Source organism: Eublepharis macularius, chromosome 4, assembly GCF_028583425.1.
Source record: "Eublepharis macularius isolate TG4126 chromosome 4, MPM_Emac_v1.0, whole genome shotgun sequence".
In the NCBI taxonomy this organism is placed as follows: Eukaryota; Metazoa; Chordata; class Lepidosauria; order Squamata; family Eublepharidae; genus Eublepharis; species Eublepharis macularius.
In genome coordinates, this window is record NC_072793.1 from 16,584,741 (window position 1) to 16,601,706 (window position 16,966).

General features: G+C 46.2%; 1 protein-coding gene across 1 annotated transcript in view; it reads right to left on the minus strand.

Moving 5' to 3' along the window:
• The window catches only part of LOC129326893 (uncharacterized), a 62,668-nt gene extending 46,019 nt beyond the window's left edge, over nt 1-16,649 (minus strand). The window contains exons 1-3 of the mRNA XM_054975218.1: nt 16,504-16,649; nt 15,469-15,581; nt 1,059-1,232 (exon numbers count right to left, since the gene is read on the minus strand). Of these exons, the coding sequence (XP_054831193.1) occupies nt 1,059-1,232; nt 15,469-15,480 (186 nt within the window). The 5' untranslated portion in view covers nt 15,481-15,581; nt 16,504-16,649. The remainder of the gene's footprint in view (nt 1-1,058; nt 1,233-15,468; nt 15,582-16,503) is intronic.
• Between the last annotated feature and the right edge of the window lie 317 nt (nt 16,650-16,966).

The following is a 16,966-nucleotide window of genomic DNA, read 5'->3' on the forward strand; positions in this document are numbered from 1 at the left end:
GCGGGGCCACCAGCCACGTCACCATTTTCTCCAAGGGCAACCCACTGAGCTCCACCACCTCTTTTCCCAGAAAAAAAGCCCTGACTGTGGATATAAGCTGCATTGTATCCCGAATTTAGATAAATTCTTTCCTCACATTTCATAGTGCAAAGCTGAAGTCCTGGTATTAGTATGACAACACTAATAAATTCCACATCCTCTTTTGAGCATCAAAGCATTTTGCAATTTTTTATTATGTGTAAAATGAGGAAAACATATTGGCAGAGCAATCATTATTTACTCAGCATGCTGAGATAGTGTTAGAATGAAAAGCGAACAAACAATAAGCATTGTTACGTAACTTGACAAGGCTTCAAAATTTGTTCTTTTCTGTTCTTTACTTGCAGATCTTATTTATCTTTGAACCAAAGTTTCATCTCAGAATGGCTTTCTCTATGTATATTCCATACTCCAAGTCCATTACTTCAAAGCAGGGGTCATTTTGTAAAAAAAGAGCTAGAGGAATTCATCAGCATAACTCATTAGGATAACTCATTAGCATATGCCACACCCCTTGACATCACTGGAAGTGTGCCATTAGCACAACTGATTTGCATATGCCACACCCCCTGATGTCACCTATCCTGGCTGTTTTGGACCCAATCCTGGCCATTCAGGGCCGAAATTGGGCCTAAAATGGCAAAAAGGGGCCCAAAATGGCCAAAAAGGGGCCCAAAATGGTTAGGATTGGACGGGAGAGTGATCCACCACCTGTTAGAGACCTGATCTGGGCCATTTACCTTAATACTCTCTACGCTACTGCTTCACTGCTAAAATTGGTCCATATATTAAAGAACTGGATGGAGCTTTCTCAGCATGGTCCCTATTTGCTCATCCGCCTTCCCAATCTGTTATTTGAACACAAGCAATAAAGCAAAGTGGTTTTCCAGTACCGGAAATAAATAATGATGGCCCATTTTACAGGAATGTTGAAAGTTACCAGAATGTGTGGAGTGTTTTGAATGGCCAAGTGGTATATAAAGACTAAGCACGATTAAACATGAAGAAAGGCATTGTACTTGCTGACTTTCTTTTCCCCTTGCTCCTGTGTCTTTTGACAGCATTTCGAAGATCATTTGGGGCTGCACTGGTAGGGGGAGATGTGGATGTTCCTCTGGCAGAGACTCCCTCCAGCCATAAAGATTTATCACAGGATCTATGCCTCTGATTTGACTTCTGTCGTATCCAGCGATCTGCATCAAGTTGTGCACGCAAAGAGAAGAAATATTCTGAGGCTCCACAAATTTGCTTGGATGATGCACGCGTGTGCAGTGTGCCATATTACTGGTATGCCACTCATTGTCCCCAGCGAAACAGGCTTTGTGGCACTTGGACCACCAGACCTGTTTTCAGCACCTGTTTCTGCAAACACATTGGGTTAATTGGTTCTTGTTGGTGGTGGTGGTGGAGAAAAGTGCTGTCAAGTCATAGATGACTTATGGCAACCCCTCCTAGAGTTTTTAAGGCAAGAAAAGAGCATGCACCTGCTCCTGCGCTCCCCCTTCATGGAGGAATCCTGGTGCATATTGAAATGGAGGTGAGTGAAAACCACCCCTTTGGAGTCCGTTTTCACCCCGCTTGTCTTCAGCACATACGCACCACAACTCCTTCCTTCTTCATATTGGAAAATGAGCATGACAAAGGAGGGAAGAGTCGCTCCCCCTCCTCTGTTGTGCTCATTTCCCAAGACATCTAAAGACATCAGTCCACAAATAACAGATTCTGAATTAATTGAAGGATGCTATCCTGATTCTGTCTTTAAGGATCTCTCTTCTCCATCACTGGAAAGTGATAACCATGTCACTGAGTAACCTGGAGAAGAAGTTTCCTCTGCTGAGACCACTGTGGAATCAAGCTCCAAGGGAAGTCTACAGTGGTAGCGAAGACAGAAGGTTGTTGTGCACTGCCTCCGTAAGACGTTATCCCGGTAAGCTTCAGTGCAAGCAGGAGAGGAGGGGGACAGTTTCACTTTCTCTGCTAGAAGCCTGAAGGCCACCAGGGCCTACAAAGAAGTCTTCAGAACTAGGTCAGCACAACCCTGGGGCTCATAAACAAGCAGAGTTTTTATCTTTTCTTCCAAGCCAAATTACCTGCCCGACAGCTACTGTTAATAAAGGAACCTTCAAGTTAAAGGAAACTGGGTGAGAGCCAGTTTGGTGTGGTGGTTAAGAGCGCAGGACTCTAATATGGAGAACCGGGTTTGATTCCCCACTCCTACACTTGAAGCCAGCTGGGTGATCTTGGGTCAGTCACGGCTCTCTGGAGCTCTCTCAGCCCCACCCACCTCACAGGGTGTTTTGTCGTGGAGATAATAACAACATACTTTGTAAACTGCTCTGAGTGGGTGTTAAGTAGAGATGGGCACGATTGGCATTACGATAGAAAAATACCCACAATAATGGCGTTCGCACGATTGGGACCTGGCGGATCGGTGCCGTCCACAGCGACCGATCCAGCGTTCAGGGGGGGGGGGGGCTTGATCGGGGCGATCGGTATCTGATCAGAGATCCAATCACTCCAGCACCAGTAATCTATTCTTCTGGCAATGGAGCCAGGGGAATGCCTGAGCTGAGTTTGCCCTCCTTCTGTCACCCTGGAAACCCGAATGGAAGCCCAGCTTGCCTTGATCAGCAGGGCTTCCTTCCAACCATGGAGCAGCAATGCACTCACCAGTTGGAAGACAGCCAGGGGAGGGAGGGGGAAGGGGGTGTTCTGTAGCCATGGGCACTCCAAACGTTTTTTGCTTTAAAAAAAAAACGGCTTTGTGGGAGGAATGGCTGTTTTTCTGTCTGTCACTCTCTGTTTTTAACCTGCTTTTAAAACACTGTATTTTGTGGGGAAACCTCATTCACGGCTCTGTGTGTGTGTTTAAAATATGCTTTTGGAAGACTGGCTGCTTGCTTTTAAAATCGGGTGGGGAGGAATGGAGGATTCTGTCCCTGCTTTTTTTAAAAAGCTGGCTGAAACATGTTGAAGGGGTGTCTCTCTCTCTCTATTTGGAGAGGCAGGGACGGGTTAAAAACTCCCCCCCGATCTAAGTGTGTGTGTGTGTGTGAACGTCTCCTCCCTGAGGGGAGGCGGCTCGTCACTGGGTTAAAAACTCCCCCCCCTCTGCTCTAAGTGTGTGTGAACGTCCCCTCCCTGAGGGGAGGCAGCTCGTCGCCGGTTAAAAAACTCCCCCCCCCCCTCTGCTCTAAGTGTGTGTGTGTGTGTGTGTGAACGTCCCCTCCCTGAGGGGAAGCAGCTCGTCGCCGGTTAAAAAACTCCCCCCCTGCTCTAAGTGTGTGTGTGTGTGTGTGTGTGTGTGTGTGTGTGTGTGAACGTCCCCTCCCTGAGGGGAGGCGGCTCGTTGCCGCCACCCAGTGCCTGCTGGACCTGGCGGTTGCTGCCACCACCCACCTTCCCACATAGCTGGGAACAGCGGGGTGCTCCTCTGCTTTGGCCTCCCTGATCCCCGATCCCTGGATTGGAAACAGGAGATGACCGGTGTGGATCGGTGATTTGGGGTCGTTGCCAGCGCCAATCCCCGATCAGCTTAATTAGTAATTTTTTTGCGATCGTGCCCACCTCTAGTGTTTAGTCATCCTGAAGGATGACTTATATAAATCAAATGTCATTGTCATTGATCCACTATGCAACAGTCAGCACCTTAGAAATGTAGCACAATGGCTTCTAAGGCCAACTAAAATTTGTGGCCTAGAGCTGCCAACTCCAGCTTGGGAAATGCCTGGCGATTTAATGGTAGAGGGTGGTATTTGGGGAGGGGAAAGAACTCAGCAGGGATGTGATGCCATAGATCCCACCCTCTAAAGCTGCCATTTTCTCTAGGTGCTATGTACGAAGGACACAGAAACTAGGTGCCTGGGACACAGAAACTACAAGGATCGGTGCCAGGTGGGGGAACCCTCCCCTGCCCAGCACTGACTCAATCTGGGCCATTTTGGCCCTAAACCAGGCCCAAAAGGGCCATTTTTGGTCATTTAGGGCCCCTTTTTGCCATTTTGAGCCCAACTTCAGCCCTGAATGGCCAGGATTGGGTCCAAAGCAGCCAGAATAGGTGATGTCAGGGGCTGTGGCATATGCAAATCAGTCATGCTAATGACACACTTCTGGTGATGTTAAAGGGTGTGGCATATGCTAATGAGTTATGCTAATTAGTTCCTCCAGCTCTTTTTCTACGAAATGACCCCTGATTACAACTGTGCAGGCATGGGGCCACAATAAAGTTTCCAACCTCCAGGTGATACCTGGAACCTCCAGACTACCAAGATCTGTTCACCTGGAGAAGATGCAAGGAACAGGAAAACTTCCCAGGAACCAAACCAATCACTTTCAATACATTTATCTCAATCATCCATATAATTAAAGTGCTAAAGTGCTCAAAGTGAACAATGGCAGGAACTGCCCAAATTTCATACATACAATCTATGAATACCATAAATATGTCAGTAAATAATGCAACAATATAAATACATGCAACAAACAGCAATACAATATTTTTCATTCAGGATACAATATGGAAGTCTTCCAGGCCAAATGGTAAGTATGAAACAATATGAGAATTAAACCACCACCGGGAACCTGCATTGCCCTTCATTCAAAGTTCAATGCCTATAGAAGCCTTCAATAAATGTCTGCCCAATGGCTTCTGCCAGCATGTTATTGGCCCATTTCACTGAACACTTCCTCAAGGGCACAAATTAATATTCACACCATGTGATAGCAATGTTCGAGTTTCAAAAACCTAATTGGTCAGGCAATGACGGTCTGTCACCGTGCCTATGTAATCTTGATGGAGAAATAGTGCTGCTTGTTGAATGTGTTTATATTGTTGCATTATTTATTGACATATTTATGATACTTATAGATTGTATGTATGAATGGCCCTGGCCATTCAGGGCTGAAATTGGGCTCAAAATGGCAAAAAGGGGCCCTAAATGACCGAAAGTGGCCCCTTTGGGCCTGGTTTAGGGCCAAAACGGCCCAGATTGAGTCAGTGCTGGGCAGGGGAGGGTTCCCCCACCTGGCACCAATCCAATCCAAAATGGCTGAGAGTCAGGTGGGCGGGGACACCTGACATGTGACCTCTTTGGAGAACTGCCCGAACTGCGTTCCTGCACATTCCCCCTTGAAATGAGCCCTGGTTGTAATCATTTGGGGAGTAAAGATTTGCAAGTGTCTCCCTTTGAGACTTCTCTAATAATCAGTGTCTCTTGGTCTTTCGCATGGTGAACTTCACATCGGGCTTTCTGTGTATTCAATCCATGAGGATTGGATCCACTTTACTTATCGGTTCTGGCTCTGTACTGCTTCAACTCTTTAATTCTACACTTTGAAAGAATTGAACTGAAATAGTGTGTTTTTACAAAATTTTTGTTACCCTCAGGAATGAGAAAATTTTACTACCCTTTTGAGATATATGCTAAGTTTATCGCAGCCAGAGGGAAAAGAACCAGGTCTCACTCTTAAATGGGATTTTTTTTTGCATTGCTATTGTAATAAGTCTTTACTGGGAACTTTTGATGATGGTGGTGGTGGTTTATTCATTTCGATGGATGCGGTTTACTGTGAGCTTATTTGCATGTCCGCTGGAGTTGTGATAATACCGTCACCACCTGACAAAGACAAAGTTTTAAAAAAACCTATTGATTCAAAAGTACAATACAAATGTTAATGTTGTCTCTAAAACATTTCACATGGCCTGTGTCTGCTTCAGGTCTGGTTCATACATATTAAGTACGTGAAATGATTTTTCTTTTCACAGCTTGAATGCTGGAATGGATAGCACCGCAAAGCATTGTATCTGAGTTGATGGGCAAGTTCTATCTGATCTCAAGCCTCCTTCAAACAAGCAAGTGATAATAGGTTGTTCACATAAGTGTGAACTAGTTCTTCTGAATAATCCAGTGAACTATAGGAGGCCACTGACTTACTCACCATGCCTCAAAAAAGATATTATAGCACTGGAAAAAGTGCAGAAAAGGGCAACTAGAATGCTTAAAGGGATGGAACACTTCCCCTATGAAGAAAGGTTAAAGCGCTTGGGGCTCTTGAGCTTGGAGAAACGACGACTGAGGGGTGACATGATAGAGGTTTACAAGACTATGCATGGGATAGAGAAGGTAGAGAAAGAAGTATTTTTCTCCCTTTCTCACAATACAAGAACTCATGGGCACTCAATGAAATTGCTGAGCAGTCAGGTTAGAACGGATAAAAGGAAGTACTTCTTCACCCAAAGGGTGATTAACACCTGGAATTCACTGGCTCAGGAGGCGGTGGCAGCTTCAAGCATGGACAGCTTCAAGAGGGGATTGGATAAACATATGGAGCAGAGGTCCATCAGGGGCTATTAGCCACAAGGTATAGATGGAACTCTCTGCCTAGGGCAGTGATGCTCTGTATTCTTGGTGTTTGGGGGGGGCAATCAGTGGGAGGGCTTCTCATGTCCCTTCCCCACTGGCAGGCCTCCTGAGGACACCTGGGTTTTTTGGCCACTGTGTGACACAGAGTGTTGGACTGGATGGGCCATTGGCCTGATCCAACATGGCTTCTCTTATGTTCTTATGTTCTCATCCCCCCCGCCCTGCCTCCATCACAGAACTTAAGGGAGCTTAAACAAGATTCCCAGGAAGTTTAATGTCAGGGCACTGAGCAGACCTGGACCTCCTTTGTTTTAGTAAAGCTTCTGCATCATTTGTTCTCCAACCAAATCCTGGGACAACTACTGCTGTGTCCCCGATATAAGCAACCTGTAGGCGTAGATGTGCCCGTTTTACAGATCTGGTACATGGGACTAATCCTGAGCCTGTTTGATATGATGAGTGCCACTTTCTTGTACTGAGAGCTGCTACTCTTTGGGTGCACAGTATTAGGCTGCGTGGAACAATAGTCTCTCACTATAAGGTACTTTCGTGGGTTCATATGACGCTGAAGTTTGGTCCTGAAGTTTTCAAACAGTGAGGCGGCCTCCTCAGGGGAGTGCTGAACTTGTACGAAGGGATTCCTATGCCCTGCCACTTCATCCCTCTTATCTTTTCTACCCATCTAGATCCTCTTCTTTGGCCATTTTCACACGCTTACCAGCCATGGAACACCGCGCCAAGCTCCTGGAAAGACAGCATCTCCTTGGTGCGATTTTGCACAAGAACGAAATTGGGCCAGGAAGATGCTGTTGTTCCGGGAGCTTGGTGCGATGTTCCATGGCCGGTAAGCAGTGTGAAAATGCCTCCTTTCTGCACTTCCTTTCTCTTTTTGTCTTCTCCTTGTTCTTGTGGAGGCGGCGGTGTGGAATCCAGTCTGTCTTCATAAAGTTGCAGACAGAGTAGGTAACGTAGTTAGACGGCAAGGGGCTTCCATACTGTCGCAGTGTATGTGGGAACAGAAGGGAAAGAGGCAGTAGGGGGCAGGATCTAATGTTTCGTATTTTAATTAAGTGTGGGGAGGAATAATGTTCTTCCCCACCCCCGAGCCAAGAAAAAAACGTGACCAAGTTTGAAAAGTTATGTGTCATGGCCTTGTCTGTAATTGATGAGTCTGAAGGCTCCTCTGAAGGAGAGGAGCCTCGTGTAACCAGCCAGGACTCCTCAGGAGAAGAAGAACCCTGTGTAGCCAGCCCTAGCCCTGATTCCGCAGAAGCCTGTGATCAGGATCAACAGCTGCTGGCTGATCAGAGTTTACAGCCAGCAGCTGAGGCAGAGGCACCAGCACCCTCTGGCCCCAAAACCACAGGGGGAAGCCCAGCCAGGGGCTTCCACCCCCCCCCCCCAGGTTCACCCATACCCAAAGAGCACTGCAGACAGAAGCAGAGGCTAGAGCTGCAGGAGAGACGGTGCAGTGCTCACCTTGAGCCGACACCAGCTGCTGGAGAGCAGGGATGAGTAGCATCAGGAGTGAGCCCCAGCAGCTGGCTGCAAACTACGCCTGGCTATAAAAGCCAGTCTGGAGGAACTGCCAGGTGTGGAGGCAAAGTGTTATGTACCTGCAGTCACTTGATGGTGCTTGTATTGTGCTTATGCCTACTTCTAGACCTGATGCTATCGGTAACTGACCCTGGAATGGCCTTGACCTGGATTTCAGATTCTGGACACACCCCTGGTGTTTTGTCTCATGCTCTGACTACGGATTGGACTTAGCTTTTGAATCTTGAATTCCCCTTTGGCTTTGTGCTGGAGCTTGGACTCTGACCACTCTGCTTGGGCTTGCCCAGCCCACGACTCTATGAGCATTTAATGGTTACATAAGCCTCAAAGAGAATTTTAATCCACTCTATTTCACTGGCTGTGTTTTCTTGGACCCACATATAACGGATGGCTTTCCGCAGGGTTTGCGTTCTAAGTTTTTGGTAAAATATCCCATATCGCCATTAAGATCAATATTGAAGAATCAGGTCTAACATTGGGCAAGTCATTTGGGGGGGAAAGATTGACTTGGGGAATGTCAAATTAGAGTGTATTCTAGTTGCATCCCTTATAAAGACTCTTGTGGGCCCATTCAATATCTGTGTGGTTTCACAATATTGCTGAAAGGAAGCATATGGTAAGGCTAGTAATGAGCTTTTGTTTGGCACTGTGCATGCTCTCAAGGGGTATGAAAATTGCACAGAAAAAAAAGGAACCAACAGAGAAGGAAAATATATTTGTTAGGAGGGAATATTATATATTTATTTTAAATGTTGGTCAACTATGCTGGAGCAATAGCTGCCTGAGATAGCAAAAGGATGTCACAGGCTTCCACTGAAGCGTTAACCCTGCAAGGGATCCATAAGGAAAGCTATTGCCTGTTAAGTAGGGCAAGCAGTAGCCTTGCTAGGTACTGAAAGGGCAGCTTGGCCTTGGAGGCTGAACTGCCTCAATGTTAGAACTGCTTACTGGAGTTGTTCATGACCTCAGTGCTAAGTTGCACTGTCTTTAGCCAATGGGGAATTCACAGACTGGGTTTTCCATGGTTTCCTCATTGTTTCCTGGCTCTTGCCAAATGTCTCCTCTCCTCCCTGATCCTCAAAATAGGACACACAAATACAGGATGGAGCCAAGCACGGCATGACACAAAACTAACCACAGCATAAATTCAGTGGCCTGCAGAGACGGAGAAGATTTTTAAGGGATTCTTGAGTTTGCTTTCCATATTAATTGGCAAGAAGGGTTTTAGTATACAATGATTTTCCAAACACATTTCCTGCGTTTTTTTGCCCCAAAGTGTCTCTCCTTAAAATGTTCCATTTTTTGAGGGTTTTGCCTTCTGATGTTGAATTGGTCGAGAAAGCTTTCTGTGACTTTTCCAGTGACTGTAGTTTCAGAGTGAAAAGATGCTACCTGTACTGTGCTGGGCCCACAATAAGGCATTGCTCTTAATAACGGCAACAGAGATGGCCCTCATTTTCACATAATGTAGTATGCATGCTTATAAAATATAGTTGCCAGCCTCCAGAAGGGTCCTGGAGATCTCCTGGAATTACAACTGATCTCCAGACTACAGAGATCAGTTCCCTTGGATAAAATGGCTGATTTGGAGGGTGAACTCTATAACCTTTTGGCCCACTGAGGTCCCTCTCCTCCTCAAACACCACCATCCTCAGTCAGGCTCCACCCCCAAATCTCCAGAAATTGTCCAACCGCAGAATTAGCAATCCTATGTATATTATATTATACTAGCAGCAGAGCCCATTGTCTGAAAAAATACAACAGGCTCTAGCAGTGGAGCCTTGAGAGGGCAGTGCTGATGTAGCCCTACCAAGGCCCTGTAGTGGCTGTGGAGGTGGCAGAGAGCCTGCCCACCCCCCCCGCGGCCTTCCTACTGCCTCTGCAGTGAGTTGGGAGGGAAGCATTGGGAGGGGATGTGTTGCAGCAGCTGTAGAAGTGGCAGAGAACCTTGCCCCCTCCTGCGTGCCTTCCTGCCACCTTGACAGTACATTGAGAGGGACAGGCCACAGCAGCTATGGAGGCAGCAGCGAGCATTGCCCCCCCCCCCATGGGCTTCCCGCTGCCTCCATGGTGTGTTGGAGGGGATGCACTGCAGCAGCTGTGGAGGCAGCAGCGAGCCTCCCCCCTGCAGTGGTGCTGGTGGCCTGCCTTGCCCCTCCCCCCGCGGCGGTGGTGGTATAGGCAGCCTGCCTCGGCCCCCTGCCACTTCTGTGATGGCAACGGAGCCATGCTGCACCTTCCTGCTGGCTCCACAGTCCCTCAGAGGACCTCAGAAGACCCCACAGTGCCCTGCCAGGCCACGCAGACAACTCACTTTTATCCTGGCGCAGACACATCCAAAGGCCCCTTAGTGCACCTGCATCAGGATAATAAGTGAGTCGTTGCCAATATGCCTCACCTTTTATGTAGAAAGATGAACTGAGCAAACTACAGCTACTTCAGCTCATTCCCGATGAAAAAAGGAACATTTATTACAGGACACAAACTTGCCATTCTATACTTACCAAAGAATGCTACATACTTTCAGATATCAAGAAAATGTCAATGCAAACTGGTCTGGCTTTGCAAATCAGTGATTATTAAAAACTAACAAAAGGCCATCAGTGCCACCCTTATTTCCTCTCTCTTCACATACCTACTCTACTACTAGTAGTCCTGTCCGGAGAAGTTGGTCTGTGCCCTGGACTCCACTTACTTCAATGGCAGTGGCTTCAGTGACTGATAGGAGATCAGGATATAGAGTGCTTCTCTCTACCCTCCTTAGCAAGAACTAGGATGTTTCAGTACTGCCCCTGCTTCTCCATTTATGTCCCTAATTACCTACAAGATATGTGCTTACCTGGGGAGAGAAGAAAACAATACTGTTCTCTTTAACCCATTCTGACCTAAATTCCTAAGTTGGGGAGTGTCATGCCTCAGGTGGGGTGAGCCCCCTTACGCTGCCACCACTCTGGGATTTAGGGTCCCTTGGGAAGGCTCAGAGTACCCTCCCAATTTTTCTGACCTCCATAGCTTGGCCAATAAACAGGCGTGAGGACCCAGCAGAGTAACAACAAACAAAAGGATTTATTTACAAGGAGGTCAGTTAATATCAAACAAAGAAGCAAGGTGCCTTATCAACAATAGATGGGTGAAAGCAAAATAAACAAAAGGCCCTAGTGCAACTGAACTCACTGTCCCTCTGTCTGCCAGGCCTGTCTTCTCACCCTACCTGGATGAGGGCCGCTCCCCCTAGCAGAAACCTCCTCTGGCCTGCTCCCTGGGAGAAAGAACGCAGGTTTTTTTTCCCTCCAGACTTATATAGCACCAGCCCCCTGTGTTCTGATTGGCCAAAAATGGTGCCAAAACGGCCCAGGGACTCCTGGGAATTGTAGGCAGGCCTACTCCCACTGCTAACAGCCTTCTGAGGCCTTGCTAGGCCTTCCTGGCACAGCCAGATCATGACAGGGAGAATGAACAGTTGGAAAGGTTTAGCATCCTCCTTTTCAGCCTTGTAGCTATGTTCAAAAATGGCAGAAGGAGGACGACGGGACTTGCTTCTGAACCATCTGTTTAGGATCTAGAAATACATGCCTGCTTGGTTACACTTTCCTTTTCCTTTCAAGCTCCTTTTCCTTTCAAGCTTCCTTTCAAGCAGATAGAGAGGCTTTACTTCTTTATGGCGGAGAGAGATACTTGGCCATGGTTGGTTGCGCTGAATCTTTTGGCAAAGGGTGGCTTTATGGGGTTTTGATTGGAAGCCAATTAATTACTTGGCTTTTCTTGAATTGGTTTTCATTGATCATTGCACAATTTCATTGCGCTCCAAGCATATTGGAAAGCCAGCTGGACAGGAAGGGGTGCCTTTTTGAAGGTCTCATCCGTACAGGCACTTGCTGCTTTTATCAGACTCTTGTGCCCGGCATGTCCTCTCCCGCATGTGGAGAGCTTTTTGAGAACTTCATTAAAAATCAGTGATTACTATGTGAAATACCACTGCTATGTTGCAGTGATCTTTTGTCATGATCTCCTAGTTCCTCTGATTTCCAAGTTTTCATTAAAAGGCTCAGATCCTTTACCTTTGCTCCACATGCATTTTTCTCCGGGCTAGGCAGAGCTGTCTTCCATTGAGGCTTATTTTTTAATCTTTAGTGAAGAGCTTGGAAAAAGCTATCTAGGGATGTGGGAAAGAAAATGGCAGCTGTGAGAGGCTGACCGAAGGAAAACCGTGCCGATGTGGCGGGACCTTTGAAAATCTGCACCTGCCTGTCCAGCTGGCTTACTAATGCACTTGGGACTGCATTTCCCCCCAGAAAACAGGTTTGAGAGAGAATGTACTATGAACTGGGGAAGCCTGGAAATTGGACAATTAGGAGATGACATCATGTGGATGCCCCCCTCCCACCCACCCCGGAAAAAGTGCTGCAGCTGGGAAGCCAAGGTAGAGAGAATACTCCTCGTGGATGCAACTTAATAGAAGACGAGGTGGTTTCAGTGCAAAGGAGCATTTATTTTGAAAATCTTCATGAAGAAATGAATGCTGTGATATGTTTTAAAATAAAATGCGTTTGAGCAGAAGCACTAGCCGAGGCAGCAGATGTAATTAAAAGCCAGAAGTGTAGCAAGAAGATCCAGCCTGTTGATCAACACGCCTTTCCCACCATCTTAACGTGAGACAAACGCAGCAGAAGAGGAGGGAAGAGAGTAAAATCTTCTTTCAAAAAAGTTTTGTAATTGTGATAAATCCCATTTTTGGAGTACTTGAACAAAAATCCACTACTCTTATCCAGGGTGTTTTTTTCTGGGAAAAAAGGGGGTGGAACTCTCAAGAGGGAAATGAGGGAGAATCACACGGGTTCCCTTACAAAATGGCCATTTCCTCCGGGGGAAATGATCTCTATGTATTGTCGAAGGCTTTCACGGCCGGAGAACGATGGTTGTTGTGGGTTTTCCGGGCTGTATTGCCGTGGTCTTGGCATTGTAGTTCCTGACGTTTCGCCAGCAGCTGTGGCTGGCATCTTCAGAGGTGTAGCACCAAAAGACAGAGATCTCTCAGTGTCACAGTGTGGAAAAGATGTAGGTCATTTGTATCTACTCAGAAGGGGTGGGGTTGAGCTGAGTCATCCTGTAAGAGTTTCCCAGGGTGTGGAATGCTAATGGCGGGAGGCTTCACTGTATCCTGAGGAAGTTCTTTTGCATATGGAAATGATCTCTGTTTGGAGATCAGGGGGTGGGGCCACCAGACACGAGAGGTGCTGGAACTCCATTTCACTGCGTTCCTGCTGAAAAAAGCCCTGCTCTTATCAATAGCTAAGCCCAGAATCAGTGTTCCTGAAGAAAGGCAGGCCATTGGCCAGTGGGGTCATGTACTCATTCCAGGGTTGGATTCATCTCTCTGGTTCCTGGCAGATTCACAGCCTGGTCTTAAAGTCCTGCTTTGGTGGTGGCCTGCTGGGGGCCTTAGGATGTCAACAATGCTTTATTAGCAGCAAATCAAAAATAATTTTTTTAAATGAATGGAGAGCATAATAACGGCACTGGACTGCATGGAGACAATGCTAAGTGTTAATTTGGCTATTGCACAGCAGTTTTCATGTGGTTTCTAGATTGCAGGTATATGCCTGGGGATTAACAGGGTTAATGCAATTGGAGGGGGTATCAGAGCAATGCAGGTTTGCGAGGGATCATCGCTGCTTGTTTGGAACTGCCTGAACAGGCCATGATTGGAGGTGAGAAGTCATTTTCTGGCACATACTGAATTTGAGAAGTACTTTCCTCATGCACATTATACAAAGTTGATATTCTGAGGGCTTGCTGTTCTCCTTGATTCCACAGTATATGTGAATGCCTTTGGTGTAATGTGTGGCTGTGCAGAATCCTGCTGAGAAATTTTGCTAGTCTTAATGAAACTTTTTTTTGTGGCTTTCTCTCCCTCTGTTTCATGGTGCTGGAGAAGGTGTAGTTTAACTTTCCCCCGTTCTGTTTTCCTTATAGAAAGTAGCTGCTATAAGCACAGGGGTAAAGGTAAAGGTAAAGGTAGTCCCCTGTGCAAGCACTGAGTCATTACTGACCCATGGGGGGACGTCACATAACGACGTTTTCTTTGGCAGACTTTTTACGGGGTGGTTTGCCATTGCCTTCCCCAGTCATCTACACTTTACCCCCAGGAAACTGGGCACTCATTTTACCGACCTCAGAAGGATGGAAGGCTGAGTCAACCTTGAGCCAGCTACCTGAACCCAGCTTCCACTGGGATCGAACTCAGGTGGTGAGCAGAGCTTGGGCTGCAGTACTGCTGCTTACCACTCTGCGCCACGGGGCTCCATACAAGCACCGGGGTAGGCTGGGAGAAATATACATGCTGTGCTTGTCGTCTTTTGCCTTACGGGCTATACGCAGCCTAGGACATTTCTGATCAGGGAAATGCTGTGGAGGAGGGAAGGGTTGAACCCCCTTGTCCTCATCGTTGTAGCCCCAATCCCTATAACTTCCCTTACAGCTGCTTTGGACAGCTAAAACACACACAGGTTCCCATATATCCCAGTGCTGGATGTCACTGTATCAGTCAGGACCTAAATCTTTTATCTTGCCCTTATATTGTTTTCAGATATGCTGAGACTTGTGGGAGTGGTTTAGAATGACTTTACATTTTATGCAGGTTTAGCATTTCACATTTTATGCAGCGATTGTGCCTGCAGTTTCTATATTAGTTTTAGATAAAAAGGTAAAGGTGCAAGCACCTTGTGCAAGTACCCTGTGCAAGCATCAAGTCATTACTGACCCATGGGGGGGACGTCGCATCACATCATTTTCTTGGCAGACTTTTGTTACGGGGTGGTTTGCCATTGCTTTCCCTAGTCATCTACACTTTACCCCCAGGAAACGGTACTCATTTTACCAACCTTGGAAGGATGGAAGGCTGAGTCAATCTTGAGCTGGCTACCTGAACCCGGCTTCCACTAGGATCAAACTCAGGTCATGAGCAGAGCTTGGGTTGCAGTACTGCAGCTTACCACTCTATGCCACAAGGATCCTTAAGCCGATAGTAAATACGAAAGGAAGGTGCATCTTTAAAATTCTGGAGCATGTGCTAAGGAAACTTTGATTGTCCATTACTCTTTGGCACATCTGCCCTTCATTACTTCAGGTGTTCACTCAAAACAAACAGTGGCATAACAAAAGCATAGCTGCAGAAAATATACTTGTTGTAAAGAGGATCTCAGCGCTGATGGATGGCAAGTGCTGAAGGCACTTCTTTATTGTTACTTCACACATCCCCATGGTTGGCTGCAGTTCTCAAAACAAACTCTGGGCCTAAGAGCTGGTGAAACCCAGATCAAATTAAATCTTGCTGTCTGTACATTTCATGCAGAGACATAGACAACAAATCCAGCTTGCCTTCCTGGGTGATTTGTGATTTAGCTACAGGGCTATGCGAGATAATAGGAAGACAAAAACACACCTAAACGTGAAAAATTGTGAAAAAAAATCACAATGAAAAGATCCCGTACTGGATCTGCTCCAATCTTACCTTCATGAACATTCTCCGTGCAGCTGAGTTAAATAACTGAGCGGGGTTGCAACTGCCAAATCAGGTTAACTGTCAACTCCCCAAGCAGTAAGGAGCAGCTTCTTAATATGAACCTCGATTAAAACAAATAAAGAAAGGTTTGCAGACTTAGTGTCCTGTACAAAAGATTTTATCTTTGTATAAATATAATCCATGGTTAGTGGAGAATTAAAATATATGGTGTCTTTATTAAAAATAAATAAATGTATGTTTTACAGGATACTGTATTGACAATGACATCCTAAGCAAGCCTACCCAAATTCCTGGCTTACTCCCAGGAAAGTGTCCTTAGGATTGTACTGTAAGACTACAGTTTTAACCTCTGTCTTGGAAGGAATTAGGATAGCAACTAAGTATAAGTATACCAATGCCAAGATGTGCCAGCACCACATCAGTGCAACTCGTTTAGAAGTGTGCGGCATCAGGAGTATGTCATGGGCAGAGATGGGCATGAACCAAAATATGAACCAAAGTTTGTGATAAACTGAGCCAGTTTATGGTTCACGAACAGCAGTTCGTCAGAGCCTATTTCTGACAAACCACCATGAACTTTAGGCCAGTTCGTTTGGTTCGTTTTTTGGTTCATCACTGCAGACATCCTGGCACCGATCAATCAGTTTCCTAAGCAACAGGGGATGGACTTCCTGCAGACCTTCTGCTGACCCTGAAGTGGCTTTCTGCTGGCTGGAAGTGACCTTCTGTTGACCTGGAAGTGATGATTTGCTGACCTGGATGTGACGTTTTCACAAACCAAATAAACCGGTTTATGAACTGGGGCAGGTTCGTTAAAGTTCATGGTTCATTAAATGTGACGAACCATGAACCACACGGTTCGTTTCCCCCCCCGGTTCATACCCATCTCTAGTCATGGGCAGAGCAAGTCTTAGTTGGCAAGCAAAACCTCTTTAGCTACAGCAGGGGTCCCCAACATGGTGCCCGTGGGCACTGTGGAGCCCACCAACATCTTTTCTGTGAAGAAATGCCATCCATCCTCACCTTAATATTTCAGCCATTGGTATTACATTCGGTTTATGAGTTGGAACTCAGCTGCAACCTTGTAGCTGGCAAAAAGGAAAAGTTGGTTTCGGGTTTTTTTGATACATCAAGACTGAGAGGGTCTGGTGGAAATGTCATCACATAGAAGAATTCTGGAAAGAAGTGATAAGCCAAATACTAGATATAACAGGACACAAAATACTCTTCAAACCAGAAACAGTATTTCCCGATCAGTGGTATGACTCATCAATCCCCCAAATGAGACGCAACCTTATAAACAATCTATTAGTCGCAGCTAAAAGTGCAATTGCAGCAAGATAGAAATCACATAATACACCAACAATCTCAAACTGGTATTTAAAAATCTGGGATCATTTTATACTTAAAAAAAATCAATGATAAAATATACCAAGCAGAAAATTATCCCAATACAACAGGATTTTTTGAAAAATGGTTCCCCTTT